Source organism: Equus asinus, chromosome 30, assembly GCF_041296235.1.
Source record: "Equus asinus isolate D_3611 breed Donkey chromosome 30, EquAss-T2T_v2, whole genome shotgun sequence".
Classification (NCBI taxonomy): domain Eukaryota; kingdom Metazoa; phylum Chordata; class Mammalia; order Perissodactyla; family Equidae; genus Equus; species Equus asinus.
The window spans coordinates 14008042-14023589 of NC_091819.1; the positions used below are offsets into that span (position 1 = coordinate 14008042).

Sequence of the window (15548 nt, forward strand, 5' to 3'; positions counted from 1 at the left end):
TTAAGAAATTTTATCGAGCTTCTGTTTTTTTTTTTCTCAGCAGGAGGATTTTTTGATATGCCTTACAGCTGGAGCCAGCTCTGTCTCTCATAGCTGGAGACAGACATCACTTGTAATTATTTAATTACATGTTTGATGCATGACTTCACTGCAAGACTTTAAGTTCCCTAAGGTTAGGGACTGTACCTGCTTTGCTCAATATCCTTTCCAAAACACCAATCATAGCATCTGGCAAGTGGGGTGAAATTGAGAAAGATCCATATATGGACTGACTAAATGATTGAGTTCCTCCATTTAAAGGTGGATGTAAAAAGCAGAGCCAAAAGGCTTGAAAAACAGTTTTCAGAAAATAGAAGGGGAAACCTGGTGAGAATTATTTAGTTTCTTCACATGTTTAAAAGGATCTAATGGCACCATCATTGTTTAGGGGCACATAGGTTGGGGATTAAGAAAAGGTCTTGTTTTGAAAATTATTAGTAATCTTGAAGAAAGCATTTATAATAAAGAAATGGGAGAAAAAAATGCAGGTGACAGATTGAGGGGTGATTGGTAGGTAAGAGAACTGACACATTGAGAGAGTCTTGTTTTTTAAGAAGACTGATTACAAGGAAAAGATAAGAAATAGAGTTAGATTTACAAGTGCATGTTAAAATTTAAAGGTAGCCACTAGAAATACAGAAATGAAAGATAGACCATCTCACTCTCTAGGGAAAGAACAAAGGGAACTCAGAAAACAAACGTCAGAATTTCATAGATTGAGTAAAATGAAGTGAATTAGAGAGATATGCAGTAGAGAGAAGTTATCAAAGAGTATCATCAAGATTTATGTGGTTTAGGCACATAAAATATATGAATGAATGGAAAGGCACATAATTCAAAATCCTGAATTAAAAAGTGGCAGCCATAAATGCGTATATACTAATGACCACTAAGAAATTCGGTGCTAATCCTTTATGGTTATTTATGCATTGAGACCTGACCATAATCCATTTTAGAGATGAAGAGACTGAGCTACAGAGAGAGGAAGTGACTCATGTAAAGCTGCGTGCCAGCATGTTGGGGAGCCAGATTTGAAACATCAGGAGTCTGACTCCAGAAACTGCATTCTACCGCAGCGATTGCTGCCTTCCTTCTCAACTAGAACACCGACATCAATACCTCCATTGCCCTTGAAATAGAATTCAATCAGTTTGATGCTGTTAATCCATCCATAGCATTGATCACTGTTGTTTATAAAGCACTTTCAAGATTAAAAGTGCTTTTTATTGTACTGTATATGTTTATTATGACTGTCATCTTAAACCTATTGCAATAAGCCCTAATGATATGTATAGGTAAAAGTGTCAAAATATTCATTAACCTCAAAATCTAATAAGCCTAAGGAGATCCTGTATCTAAGAGATGTGCAACACCTAGTTTCCAACAACACAGTGTGAGAGCTACGGTAGGGCAGAAAGCAACTCTTGATACAGAACTCTAGGTGTATCAACTGACATAGAAGCGACTTCACCTGCAACTAAGGGCCATTAATAAGAATTTTTGTCTCTAGCACTATATAGCTTAAAAAATACTTTCTTATGCATCTTAGGCCAATAGAGAACAAACAAATTGAGCTATCCCTCTAAGCTATCAATATGTCCAAAAAGATAGCTTTCAAAATTATGTAATATATTCTACTGCAAAGCAAATCTCATCATTAAGTAATTCTTAGAGCTAAGCAATCTTTCGTATGGACTTTCTTTTTTCTATCTAACCAACTCATTTGGTTAACGCTTTATTCCACAAACATTAATTGAACATCTAGTATGGGTCCTATGCTGTGCAAGACACAAAAGTTCTAACTGAAGAAAATAGCCAGAATTTCAGTCTGCTTGGGACACAGATAAGTGAATAAGCAATTTCAATAGAATGTGGTAAGAGTTAAAATAGAGAACTTCTTGTTTTTTGTGGTGGTGCATAGAAGAGACCCCTCACCTAGATTTGGCTTGGGTCGGGGGAGGCTGTTGGGAGGCTATTTAGAGAAATGACTCAGCTAACACTTCGATTATAAGTAGGGCTTAGCCAGGTGAAAGGAAAAAGAAGCACTTGTAAGTAAAGGAGGCCATTCCAGGCAAGGGCATCAATGTGTTCAAAGACCTGGGCATCTAAGAGAGTGTGGTACATGCAAGCAGCGGGACTGAAAGATGGCCATAGAGCTGGAGACTAAACCAAGAGATATGTGGATGGAGATTTGAGGCTGAAAAGTAAGCATGTAAGCAGAAAAGAGTTCATGCAGGGCATCTCTATGGAAAAGTCTTGAAAGATTTTAAGGAAGAGAATGATAAGAAAGATTATTAGTTTGAAAAATAACCTGGAAAAGAGTAAATCTGTTGATATAAAGACCCACAACACAGACCTGGACTAGGGAGTAGCTTTAGGACCAGTTGAGGGTTCTAAGAGATGTATCTGAGGGACAATGGACAAAGGAGGAACAATTGATGGAATGTGAGGGAGTGAGAAGTAGCATTCCAGGACTCTTCCTAGGTTTCTGTCTCAGGCGATCAGCAATATTCCTTTGGTAAACACAGTGGTAAACACAGAAGAAGGAATAGGTTTCAAAGGAGGAAAGTGAAGGGAAGAGAAGGAGAGAAAGAGGTATCTACATTCTTTTTCAATTCTCTGCCTGTTTGGAGGGAGGATCATAAAACCATTCATTCCCATACATTTCCCATAAGCCCTTATCTCTCTTTTATGAAATTCACTTAGCACCCCTTTTGTTTGTGAGGATGACAAAGCACCGTTGCCCGAGATGATTCAGACAATGGGAATATCTAAGCAGGTGCTTCTCCCCTCTCATTCCTCCTCGTGACTCTCTTTTGAAGTTGCACTTGAGGTCAAAGAATTTCCCAACTGAGACAGCTCCTCCTCCTTCTTGACTCTCTAAACAAAAGCCCAAGGGCTATGTTTGTGAGCTTCCTTCAATGCATGGTCTTTAAATGTGGTCTGCATAATATTACTTGAAATTTCCCACTTAAGTGGAACTGTCAGTGCATGATCTTATAAAGCATTTCTTCAGACCACTAGAACTCAGTTTTGAAAGAAATGGCATTTTGACAAGGATATTACTGGAATCCTTTCTATCTGAGTAGAGATGAAATTATTATTTTTTTGTATGAGGAAGATTGGCCCTGAGCTAACATCTGCTGCCAATCTTCCTCTTTTCGCTTAAGCAAGATTGTTGCTGAGCGAACACCTGTGCCAATCATTCTCTATTTTATATGTGGGATGCCACCACAGCATGGCTTGATGAGTGGTGTGTAGGTCTGCTCCCAGGATCTGAACCTGCGAATCCCGGGCGGCTGAAGCAGAGTGTGTGAACTTAACTACTATGACACCAGGCTGGCCCCGAAACGAAATTAACCTCAATCTATACTCTTCTATGAGTCTATATGAGGATAAATATAGTTTATATTTATCCTAACTGATATAAAATAACTATAACTATACATCTTTAAATATTTGTAATTAATTTTTTTCCAAGAAGATATGCACAAAATAGTTCACTTTATTAAATCAAAAAGCAATCACCTTCATAGGTGCTAGTTTTGCTGTCACTGTTGACCATTATGATTCTTTTTCTGCTCAAAGTTCCTTTTTCTACTCATTTAAGTTGGATGAAAAGGGAACTAAAACTAATCTGTGTGATATTGACACAGAATGTCATTAAGAGATGGAAAAACATTTTCCTTGAGCAATGTAGCCTGAGAGAAGATTCCAAAATAGCCAACATACTGTAAGAAAAAGACACTGGAAAATTTAAGGAGATAAATTTGAGACTGCATAGAAAACCTGGGAATATGTTGGAGAGCGTGCATTTGGGAATGTGGCATGCATGTGTGAGAACACACGTGCAATGTGTATATCAGACGACAATACATGTTTGATCATAAAAGAGATGGAAAGAATGTATTTAAGCTGATTAAAAGAAAATCAGCAGCTAACAAAAGCAATTTGTTCCAGTGAAAATGTTATTCTATTGTATTGGCATGGTCAATGTTGGCTTGGCTTGGTGGTGACATAAATCCCTGTTGAACAAGCTAGATGCTGTTTCAAGATTTTTTCATTTATCAAGCATTACTATCTCCTTTGTTGTGTTGATTTCTCTCCTGTTTCTTTTATCCTAGCTACCCTCTACTCATCTTTAGGCCTCCTGGCATTAGGACAGAAGAAAGAAAATGTGTTGTTAATGGTGAAATTACATATTAGTTTTAAGAACTAGAATTAGATTCTAGATGAAGGATAGGCAATCTACCAATCTGTTGCCCACTTTTGTAAATAAAGTTTTGTTGGAACATGGCCACCCTTATTTGTTTACATATTGCCAATGGTTGCTTTCATGCTACCATGATGGAGCTGAGTAGTTGCGACAAAGATTTCATGACCCACAAAGTCAAAAATACTTATTGTCTGGACTTTTACAGGAGAATTTTGTGAGCCCCTGCTCTAGATTGACTGTGTGAGAAGTTAAAAAAAAAACAAAAGGAAAGATTCTGGGTTCAAAGGCAAATTTGTAATTTTACTAATTTTGACCCCCTCAGCAATAGTGAACTGGTATAAAAGTTTTGGTTAAAGAAAAAGTCATGTGTTGAAATGATTCTTTTGTGTAATCCGAGATAAAATTCCAACGTGAAGCTGAATTTCCTGCCAGACTGACCCTACCATTAACGTTTCAAACACGAGGTGACATTATAAAAATGTGCTTCAGAATGAGTCACTTTAAAAAGGCAAAATAAACTGGACTTTATGTGAATTTGGTGAATGGGGAAAAAATATAGTTCCTCTCCCATTCATTGAATTCACGTGAAAGTATTTTCTAGAACTTACTTGTTATGTCTCTATCAAAAGCAGTAAAAACTAAATAATCTTAACACAGACTTTGTAACATCCCTAGTTTACCATGGAGGTTAGTTTGACTTCTGTTATTCTAAGAAGATATGCATTTGGATCCTTGTTCTTCTCAGACCATAAAGATGAGCTCAACCAACATTCGCATCTCTTCTGATTCTGTCGCGATTCTGTCCTGTCGTTGCCCAAGAGCCACTTCATTCCTTTGCTCCCAAGTCATGTCCTTATTCTTGCCTTTAACTTTCTATATCATTACTACCTGTGTGTTAAACTGCTAGGCCACATAGTCGATTAATATATTTGTTTTTCAATAACTATGGCTGAAATCTAACATCAAAGGTTAAATAAAATTTGTGGTTTAAATCTGCTTTGAAGTGACGCAGTGTTTTTTAAGCTCTTTCTGGCAAAATTGCTTGTTCCCGGTCAGAGGAAAACAAATACTGAGACACCAAGGGTGTTGAAGGTCAGAACTAATATGCTTTTACTAATTAGTGTATCTGAAGAAGTTCGTCCTACTTGTACCTTCACTATTACTGCTTATAATCAGCTTTCCTTTAATGAAGTGCTTAAATGTCCCAGTTCACTAAAAATAATAAATAATAATACTAATAAGCCTAAATAGCGTACAGTACAAAATATAAAATATACGCTTTTAAAGCATATTGATTTAGAGTGTTGCATTTCTCTTTCCATAAGTCGGTAATTAATTGTATCTCTGGATCCTAAAGCATTTTAGTTTAGCCACTTCAGGGAGGGCAAATACTAGGAGACTAAAATGTATGACAATCACTTAGTGTCCTTGAACAGCATTATTATGAGAAAGTGTACAGAGTTTTCATCTGCAAGATATTCAACATCAGTAATCACATTTCTCGTGAAGACAAATAAAAGGGAATTACATCCAGGTGCACATGTGCGCTCATTTCCCCAGTGGTTTCCTACAAAGATCTCCCCAAAGGCAGTACCTGATTTCTGGACAGGGTCACCTGGAAAGGCAGTTTAAAAGGCTGGTGTGATTGGCATCCGGATGCTACAATAGGCAAACTGTCCCCCAAATGATCATGGACTGTTTTCACTAATAGGAAAAAAAGGGACAAGGAGAGAGAGGGTCACCTTTGGAATGCCAATCTGAGCAGTACTTGAGTTTGCTGTTTTTCCCAGGTTCCGTTTGGATGACTAGCATTACGTGGAAAGGACTAAATTCTTTGTGTAAGTCAAGTGGATTTACTCGGCATTCCTGAAAAAAATGAGCATGTTCTTTTCTCCAAAGACACAATGACATCCCCTTCCACAAGTGGAAGGGAGGGACATTTTATTTGCTATTTCTATTTTAGAAAGAGAAAGTACTGTTAACCCCATATAACCAGGAGACTCTTTCACCATGAGTATTTACGTGACTTTCTAGTTACAAGATCATGAAATTATGTTGAATTTGCTGCTTCTTGACACCCTCTGATATAACCCGAGAATTGAATATCCGTTTTACATTGAGTAATTCTCCCTATATCTCTTAAGTTATCCCCATAAATTAACTTATCCCCATAAATGCTTCAGATCAGCAGAGAAAAAGTAAATTTATGTTCATCTTAAATTGTGAATGTAATATTATATGAAAGAAGCATAACAAAACAATTTATTTAAAAATCTAGGTGTTTTTAAACTCACAGATTTCTTGGTAATAAGCTCTGTTTTGAATTTTTTCACCTACTTAAATATTCCTTATTCACTGATTTGGAATTTTAGCAGTTAGAGGCATTGGTCATCTAGTACAATCCTCAAGTTAAGAGACAAGCATGATTAGACCCACGGCAAAGTAGTTTATCCCATATCTCAATACTAGGTAGATTAACTATTTTCAACAATGTAATTAAATATCACATTTTAATACAGAAATTGCATATTACTCATACCCCAGATATAACATTTAGGTAAACAGATCTTGTATGTTTAGCAGCAGGTGAATTAATAGAGTGTTGATTTTATAAATTGCAGACGACTCTTAGAAAAGCTCCTGTCTCATAGTAGGCACTTAATAAATATTTGTTAAATGAGGGATAGCTAATAACTAATGTTTAATGACTCTTAAGTAATCTGTGTGGCAGACACCATGCAAAGCTCATTAGGCTGGCTATCTCCTTTAATCCTCACCTACCTGCTCAATATCAATATTGTAAGTAGTGTTATTATGCCAATTTTAAAGAAAGGGACAAAAATGATTAAGTGGTTTGCCTAACTACCTTTAGCTAGTAAATAATGGGGCCTGGTGCTGAAACTTAGTCTGCTCCCAAAGCCCTCACTCTTAATCATATAGAAATGCGAGAGTTAACACATGGTCTTAAATTTATACTAGGATGTAAATGACTGATAATATACCCTTTCTGGATATTAGATTTTTGAAAGAATACTTGTATCAGATAGGAAAAGAGACCAAAAATAGGTCCTAAACAAGATTCATCTTGTTAATTTTTCAGCCCAAAGGTAGATTTTGACGGAGTTCATTTACAATACTAAGCTTAATAATTTACAACATTAAGCAACATGTTAGGACATATATTCATACATCTGAATTCTTTTCATTTTATCATATGAGGTAAAAATATATTAAGCAAATATGAAAGAGTTATAGGAAAGATTCCTTTCTCAAACTACAGTAATAAGATAGCTTATACCAAGACTTTAAACATATCGCTCATGACCATGGAACATGCTATGAATGTATGTAAAAATCCTGTCATTGATGGGCGAATCTGACTTTTTTTCACATATAAAATATGTATAATAATACATATCACCGTATATTTGTTTTTGAGTGTTATTTGATATCTCCATTCATATTTCAGGAATCATTTTAGTTAGAGTGTGAGATTTTGAAATGAATAATTCAAAATAAAAGACATCTTAGTTCTCCTTATAATCATTCAGTTCTTAAATATAATTCATCATTTTAGATTTCCAGGATTTGCTCATGAAATTTGCCTCAGCATACAAAAACTGTGTGAAATATGGAGGAGTGTGAGTTGAAAGCACTATTGGACCCACAGCACTTCAGCCCATTTAAAATAACTTCATTCTTGGGGCTGGCCCCATGGCCTAGTGGTTAAATTCCACATGCTCCACTTTGGCAGCCCAGGTTCAATTCTTGGGCATGGACCTACACCACTCATCAGTGGCCATGCTGTGACAGTGACCCACATACAAAATAGAGGAAGACTGGCACAGATATTAGCTCAGGGCCAATCTTCCTTGGCAAGATGATAATAATAATAATAATAATAATTCCATTCAGATATTAAACATCTAGCTTCTAGTAACACTCTGGAATTAATTGTTATGGAAAAAGAACCCTGATCCAGAGATGTCTTTGGGAATATAAATAAATAAATAATGCCAACACTATTTACTGTTTGTTACCTGAAAAGCTAACAACTAAAAGACAAATCCAAAAAGTTTTGCCGTGTTTGCTAAAGAACATTTGGGTGGCAATGATTTCACTTCCCATCCTCGTTTATTACTTTAAGATACTTCTGAGTCCACAAAGAACTATCCACTTGTGCTCCTCTCCCTCCACGGCAAAGTACCAGCTTTGGAACCAGAAGCCTCCAATTCACATTGTAACCCTGGAAGTCAGTAGCTTTGGTACCTTGGGGAAGCCAGTTATTGGAGCCTCATTTCCTCGTGTACTATGATGGCAAAAATACCTACCTTATGAGGTCATAGAGGAATTGAATGAGAGAATATATAAGTAAAACAAATGCAAGATGCTAATTATACACTTACCTCTCTACTTAGGAAGATGCAAGTTTAAGGAAAGCTATTGAGTTGGTTTTGTAAACTTGTCCTCACTTATTAATTGGGTCAATTAATCGGGTCAATCCAACTGGTCATGGCCCAGTTCAATAAAGTTATTCAACCAAACCCGACAATTGAGCCAAAGGATCAAACCCATCACTTGATGTAGACCCAGTTACATTAAACGTTAACAGAGCCTTAAAAGTAAGGAACAACTAACTAATAAAAAGGAACCAGTAACGCCCAGAACGTGCCTGAATGCAGTAGAACTTCTTCTCCAGGAATCCCCAAAGCTCCAGAGAGCAGTTCAAGCCAAAACTGCGAACTCCCTGCCTTGTCCTTCAAATGATGTGAACTCTGAACACATTTTCTGTGCAGCTGGAAGCTTTGTTACAGACAGAAGGATCTTGCTTAGCGAGGCCGGTGTTTACAGCCTAACTTTTTTAAAGGGGAATTTGGAAAACTTCCCAGACACTACATCTGCCCCTGGCCTTGCACCTCAGAGTATAAGGCCGGCTAGGGAGACAGCCCAGACGACTAAATTTATTAACGGTGGACGGGCCACTCTATCTTTCACTGCAACAACAGTAGGTGATCCCATCAGAAATCTGTCTCCTGGCTAGCCAGCAAATCCGAGCTGCCACACTCGCAGCCGCTCTACCCAAATGAAAGGAAACGAATGTCGTTTCTCTGCAGAAACACATCAGAAGCCAAATGCTGGACCAGGAAGGCAGTTGCTATTTCCATTTGAGAAAAAGTCTTTTACTTTCCATAGATTCTTTCCCAGGTACCTATTTTTGCTTTTCTCTCCTTTCTTTGATAATTACAATTATAAAGAAGAAGTTGAACATTTTAGGAGAGCTCAGTATTGAATTTCTAATACTCCAGGAGGATTTTGATGTATTAGGCCAGGAGTTAAGCACATATTAATCTCAATACATCCCAGCTAGCACATAATCATGATTCATTACAAATGTACATCAGTAGCCAGCCTCACTTAAAAGCAAACTATTTACTATTTTACGTTAAAAATAAAAGTGATATTTGAGCTACCTTTTACAGCTCAAATTCCATTTCATTGTCCTCAAGACATGCAACATTTTAAAGACGAGCTACTTACTCCAAAAAGACTTTCTCATGGATTAAATTAATATCATTATGAGATTATGGAATAATATAGATCTTAAGCTTTGTAAATTAAAAAAATTAGAAAAATGAGGTATATACCATAAATAGGTAGTTTTACATATCTATAGTGAAATAGTGTTAAAAACTGTAATTCATAGAGGTATCAGGGCTCCTAGAATATTCTAGTACCAGTAAGAACAGGAGTTAAGTGAGGCAACTAAGGCAGGTCATGCAAGTGAGGGTCAGATCCTGTCTTTAAAACTTTGATACTGTAAGGGGGCTTTTTGGGCAATGATTTCCACTTTTAAAAATATTGTATTAAAATAGTATTTCTGTGGATTCTTAAGTCTTCTGGTGCCTTTAAATTTTTGTGCCTGAAGCAAGTGTCTCACTTTAGTTCTGACCCATAGAAGGTACGTTTTCCCAGAAATTCATTTTTCCCATAATGTAACAGTAGTTACATTAAAAAAATAACAAATTGATCTCAAATAAGCGTTAGGAATACTTAGCTAAACAAAGTTGATTAGCTTTCTTATCATTCGGTTTAGATGCTTTAGTTACCTGAAGTGTATTGAGCATCTCCGACAACACGGGGCGTTTCTCAAACTGACTTGCCCAAAGAACTCTCTTTTTTCACAAAGCAAGTAAAATACGCTGAGGGACACATTCTGGGAAAGTGTCTGAGAGCCATTCCAGCACATGTTTTCATCCAATAAAGCTGCCTTTCCACATCTATTGTTTTCTTTTTCTTTTCTTTCCTCCACTTACCCCACTTTTTTTTTTTCCAGAATACTAAAAAGATGGGCATGTTGACACAATCAGGCTAAAGTTACAGAAGAGCTGAATTAGTATTTCTATAAATAGGTATAGTAAAAATTCATTGTAAGGAGATATCAGAATAATAGAACACACCTTGGGGCTTAGTGGCTCTTAAATATAATGATGTCAAACACACTTACCGGTAAAGTCTGTATTGACTGGGTGAGTGGAGCTGGGGAATTTATAATATCCATTTCCTGTGAAACGAATGCCTTTCATCATCTTGGCCCTTGGAGCTGGTAGAGATGACACTCTCCTTTCTAGCTGGTATACAGGAGAAGGTCCATTCAGTTCTTCAGGTTCAAGCCACGTAAGATGGATGGCTGTGCTGTTCATTCCCTCAACCAGAGGAGGCCTCAGTTGGGCTGGTGCTAAATATCAGAAAACAGTTGTTACATTCGAGAATTGGGTTTCTATCTCTAGACACAGATATTCACACATATGTACACAGGCACCTGCGTATATCACACAAAAATCAAATAAGTTGTGGTCTCAGGTATTTATGTAGTTCTAGGAACTGAAAACACTGGATAGAGTTTATCTTAAATGTGACTAAGCAAAAGTTAAATGACTAACAAATACTTAACACAAAACTTTTATGAGTAAACAAAATTTTTTCTTGCTAAATAATAGACATTATATATTATAGCCTGTTGGTGCCCCACTCAGATTCTCTTTACCAAGCATGTGACTAAATGCTCCAGCTTCCGTGCCTATTGGTCTCTATTGGCTCATGGCTGCCCCCTTTTCTGGAGAATTCCCCTTGCTGGAGTGGGAGCTACCTCACCCAGGACCTGGAAGATTGCTCATGAAATCTGCAGCCAGTGATTCCTGATCACAAAGGGCAGAGCCTCTTATCTTCATGTGGCATCGGCTCACAGCTGCAAGTCACAGAGGCCAAGCAGGTGAAGAACATTATTGAAATGGGTTAGTTGGGAAGAAAAGAGGCAGTGTGGGAAGAAGAACTGGGTGGGGGTAAATGATCACTATTTGTGCCAGCCAATGGATGACATAGGAACAATGACCTACAGTTGCCAAATCCTTTACTTGGTTTAAAAAAAAAAAAAGTCATTTTATGTGGAATTTTCTGATTTTTTTTTTTGAAGGGGGAATTCACCCTGAGCTAACATCTGTGCCAATCTTCCTGTATTTTGTACATGGGTCACTGCCACAGCATGGCTGATGAGCGGTGTAGGTCTGTACCTGGGATCCAAAACTGTGAACCCAGGTTGCCAAAGCAGAGCACACCAAACTTAACCACTAAGCCATGGGGCCAGGCCCCATAATGTTCTGATTTTTGAAGCTTAGTAACTGGCTTAAATTAAAACAAATAAATAGCAAACACCATTCCAAATGGTTTTGGAGGCTCCTAGGAAACCCCAGGACTAACAGATTGAGATTTTCCCTATAATCTACCAGAATGGGGATCAGAATAACAACTGAATTATGAAAAATGAGTTCTGTTTTGGTTTCTTTTCCTTAAACAGTGGAGTTTGTAGGCTGACATTCATATCCACTCTAATTGTGTCAGCTAGATTTGAGAGGTGAAAGAGAAGAAAGAAATAAATGTCATAATGCCCAAGCCTATTTAACAAGGGCCCAAACTAAGGCCACGGACTTTTAATTTATACTTTTGTTAACACAGCTTTATGCAGACACAAAGTCTTTGCCCGTTTCAATAAACACAGATTAAAATGATGTGAATACAAGAATTGATCTCCTTAAACCATGAGAGGAAATTCACCTTAAAATAGCTTAGAACAATTACTATTCATCACTTTCTAGAAAGCTTGGCCAGCTTTCCAAAGAGAAACAATTAATTGTGATTCTATTTTAATTTTTAGTAAAGAAGAGAGGGCATAGAGCAAAAAGTGCATCAACTTAAAAAGATAATTAACAATTCTGTTCATCTTCTGCCACAAAAATATCACGTGATATTTTTATTTTTATATACGTACGAATCTGTAAATTTTATGCATCATTTCCCTTAGTAGTCCTTGCCCAAAATTAGCTAAATGGTGGGTTCTCAAAGATTTCATTCTACGAGCTATGGTCTGTCTTCAAAATAACCCAAAACAAAATAGAAAGCAAAGCCATCCAGAAATTTCTTATCCCACTAAGTTTCTCTTCGGAGTTTTGAGTTTCATCTTTGTATTAAAATTTCAGCAGGTCATTATTGGCTATGAGCTTAACTGGAGGAGGGCTGTCAAAGATTTTTGAGTCCTGGGCTCTGGGAAGCAATGGAGGATTAATTACAGCATTTTTCATTGTCTAAAGTTTGCTACCTACGAGCACAAAAAAGGAATTTTTGAGCTCTTCTGTTATGTTTTCTGTTTTCCACTTGAGATTCCCTGGTGTTCTGGGACACGAGGACCAGAACTTTTCAGTTTGGAAAATACCGTCTATTCTAGTGCTAGCCAATAGAATTTTTTCTAATATCAAAATGTTCCAGATCTATACCCTCTAATATGGTAGCCACCAGCCACATGTGACTATTGAGAACTTGAAATGTGGCTAGTGAGACTGAGGAATGGAATTTTAAATTTTGTTTAATTTTAACTAATTTTATTTTAAATTTAAATAGCCAAATATATCTCTACCATATTGGAGAGCAAAGATTTAGAGAATCACAAATTATGCATATTTGATGTGTTGAGAGTAAGATTTCCATTTTAAATAAATATTTAGAGAAATCATGACTAAACCTCCCGTACTCTTAAATTGAAGAGTTGCATTCTTATTTAAAAGCAGCCTCTTCCTCAAGGTCTCATTTGGTTGACATCTGATCTGCTTTTACTTTATTCTGACCACCCAGCTGGACCGGGATAATGATGAAGCTTCGTACCACGATAGTATTCAGAAGGCTTTTTCCATTGATAGCGTGATCCAAAATCACTTTTTCATCAGGAATATAAATTTAGAGTCAAGCAAAACAAAAGGCATTCCAGCAACTTGGTAGAGATTTTTTGTTCTTGTTTTGTTTTACTATCCCCTAAAAGTGAGAGCACATGCTTTTTTAAATTTGGCAAAATGATTATAATCAATAAGGGGACTCTTGCGTTGAGAATCTACTAAAATGAATGTTGATTATTTAAACTCTAACAAGCAGCAGAGCACTTCTCCTCGGTTCGCAAGGGTCTTATTCCACCAACCAGTTAGTCTATTCTTGGCAAGTCAATTCCAGAGAATGAGGTGAAATGGAGTATATTTTTTTTAACTCTTGCCTACAAACAATGAAATAACCTTCCAGTTGGGATGTTGTAGTTTTCCTTGGAGGGGTCAACCGAGCGTGTTTGAAAGGGTGAGCACCCTACTGAGTCATTCCCTTTCAGAGTTCCTCTAAGACCAGAGGGGAATTTTCAATCAATTAAACTAGGCTGGCCACACACACGCATCCACACAGACACATAAGTAGAATGATGAGAAGAAAAACAGATGCCCCTGGACTATTAAACATGTGCACGCAAACAAAGAATTGTTGAGAGATGGGAGAATAAAAGATTATATGTCAGATTATCAAAATGAATGAATTATAGGTATAAGTTTCTTAACCATAAGACAGTAAATTAAGAGACAACATAGAATAGTGCAAAGGACTCTGCAGAATTTTAGAAATTATATTTCACTTTTTAATTGCCATTTCTACATGAGTTTAGGAAAATCACTTAAAACTTATATTTACCTCATTTTTCCCGTCTACAACATGAAGATAAATTTTCAGTGGAACATTTTGACAACAACTGCTTTTAGAAACAATATGTGTAATTGGTTATGTTTTAAAAAACAAATTTCTGTACAAATACAATGCACTATTACTAGCCAATAACACATCTTTCAAATTACTTATTATAAAAGGGTACAATTCATCCACATTCAACATCCATCTGTATTTACATAGAAAATCCTTTTAGAAATGTAAAGTATAAAGTGGATTTTCAATAACCATCATTTCAAAGAATAAGAACACACAAAGTCTGTTTCCACTTGGAATAAAATTACAAAGTTCTTCTATTTTCTGCAACAGCACTGTAATCCAATTTCTGGTCCAGCTCTTCTATTTATAAGTATTCTTTTCTAAAATGCTCTGATAATATATATTCATCTTTATGCAGCATTTCTTACTTTATAATCTGATTAATAGCATATCGTAATGCATAAATTTACACTTGCAAAATTTATGTAGTGTGGAGTTTGAGCATCGCAGGAAAAGAAAGGAAGCTCCTGCAGATAGGTCTTTAAAATGGAATCTCTTTTTTGTTTTCAAGGAAGAGTTTGTTGTCTGTGAAGACTGCATGGCTGTGTCGATACGTTAAGACATCACCAACTGTCTATTATGAAGACAGGAATTCCGGAATGATAGCCTTTCCATATTTCAGGGGTGTGTAGGGGGCAGGCTAACGTAAGACATCCTCATGCACCTTGTCTCAGGGATGCAAAACTGTCACAGGAAATGCTAAGCCAAAACATGTGGGAAAGGACACTAAGACCAGGACTCAAACAAGAAATCCAGGTCATGAAGCCGCATTTCCCAGTTGGCAACAGCCCTACGGAGACTGCTGTCCAACCAGTGTCCAGAAGAGGACACTGAGATCACTCAAAGTTGCCTTGTTGACTATCTACTCTCTGACTGGGGAAAAAAGAACAAAATCTATGTTTCCATTTCCTTCCTTGTTTATAGTCTCCTTCAAGAAAGAAGATGTGTAGGGGAACTGATCTGGAAAGGAGAAAACTCGGGTTCTAGACTGACTCTTGAGGTCCCTGATTATGGAACACTGGCTAATCCACCATTTGGTCTCTCAGTTCTTCAGTACCTCATTTGTTGAAGAGCATCACAGACCCGATTATGTCTAGGATGTCTTCTAGTTTCAAAATTCTACGATAGAATATTTTCAAACAGTTAGTAAACTTCTCAGTTAGTAAACTGTGAA

At 36.9% G+C, this 15548-nt stretch overlaps 1 protein-coding gene across 1 annotated transcript in view; it reads right to left on the minus strand.

Annotated features, from left to right (window-relative positions):
- The window catches only part of USH2A (usherin), a 743449-nt gene that overhangs the window by 488125 nt on the left and 239776 nt on the right, over positions 1-15548 (minus strand). Inside the window, exon 21 of the mRNA XM_070501449.1 lies at positions 10761-10991. Within this exon, the coding sequence (XP_070357550.1) occupies positions 10761-10991 (231 nt within the window). The remainder of the gene's footprint in view (positions 1-10760; positions 10992-15548) is intronic.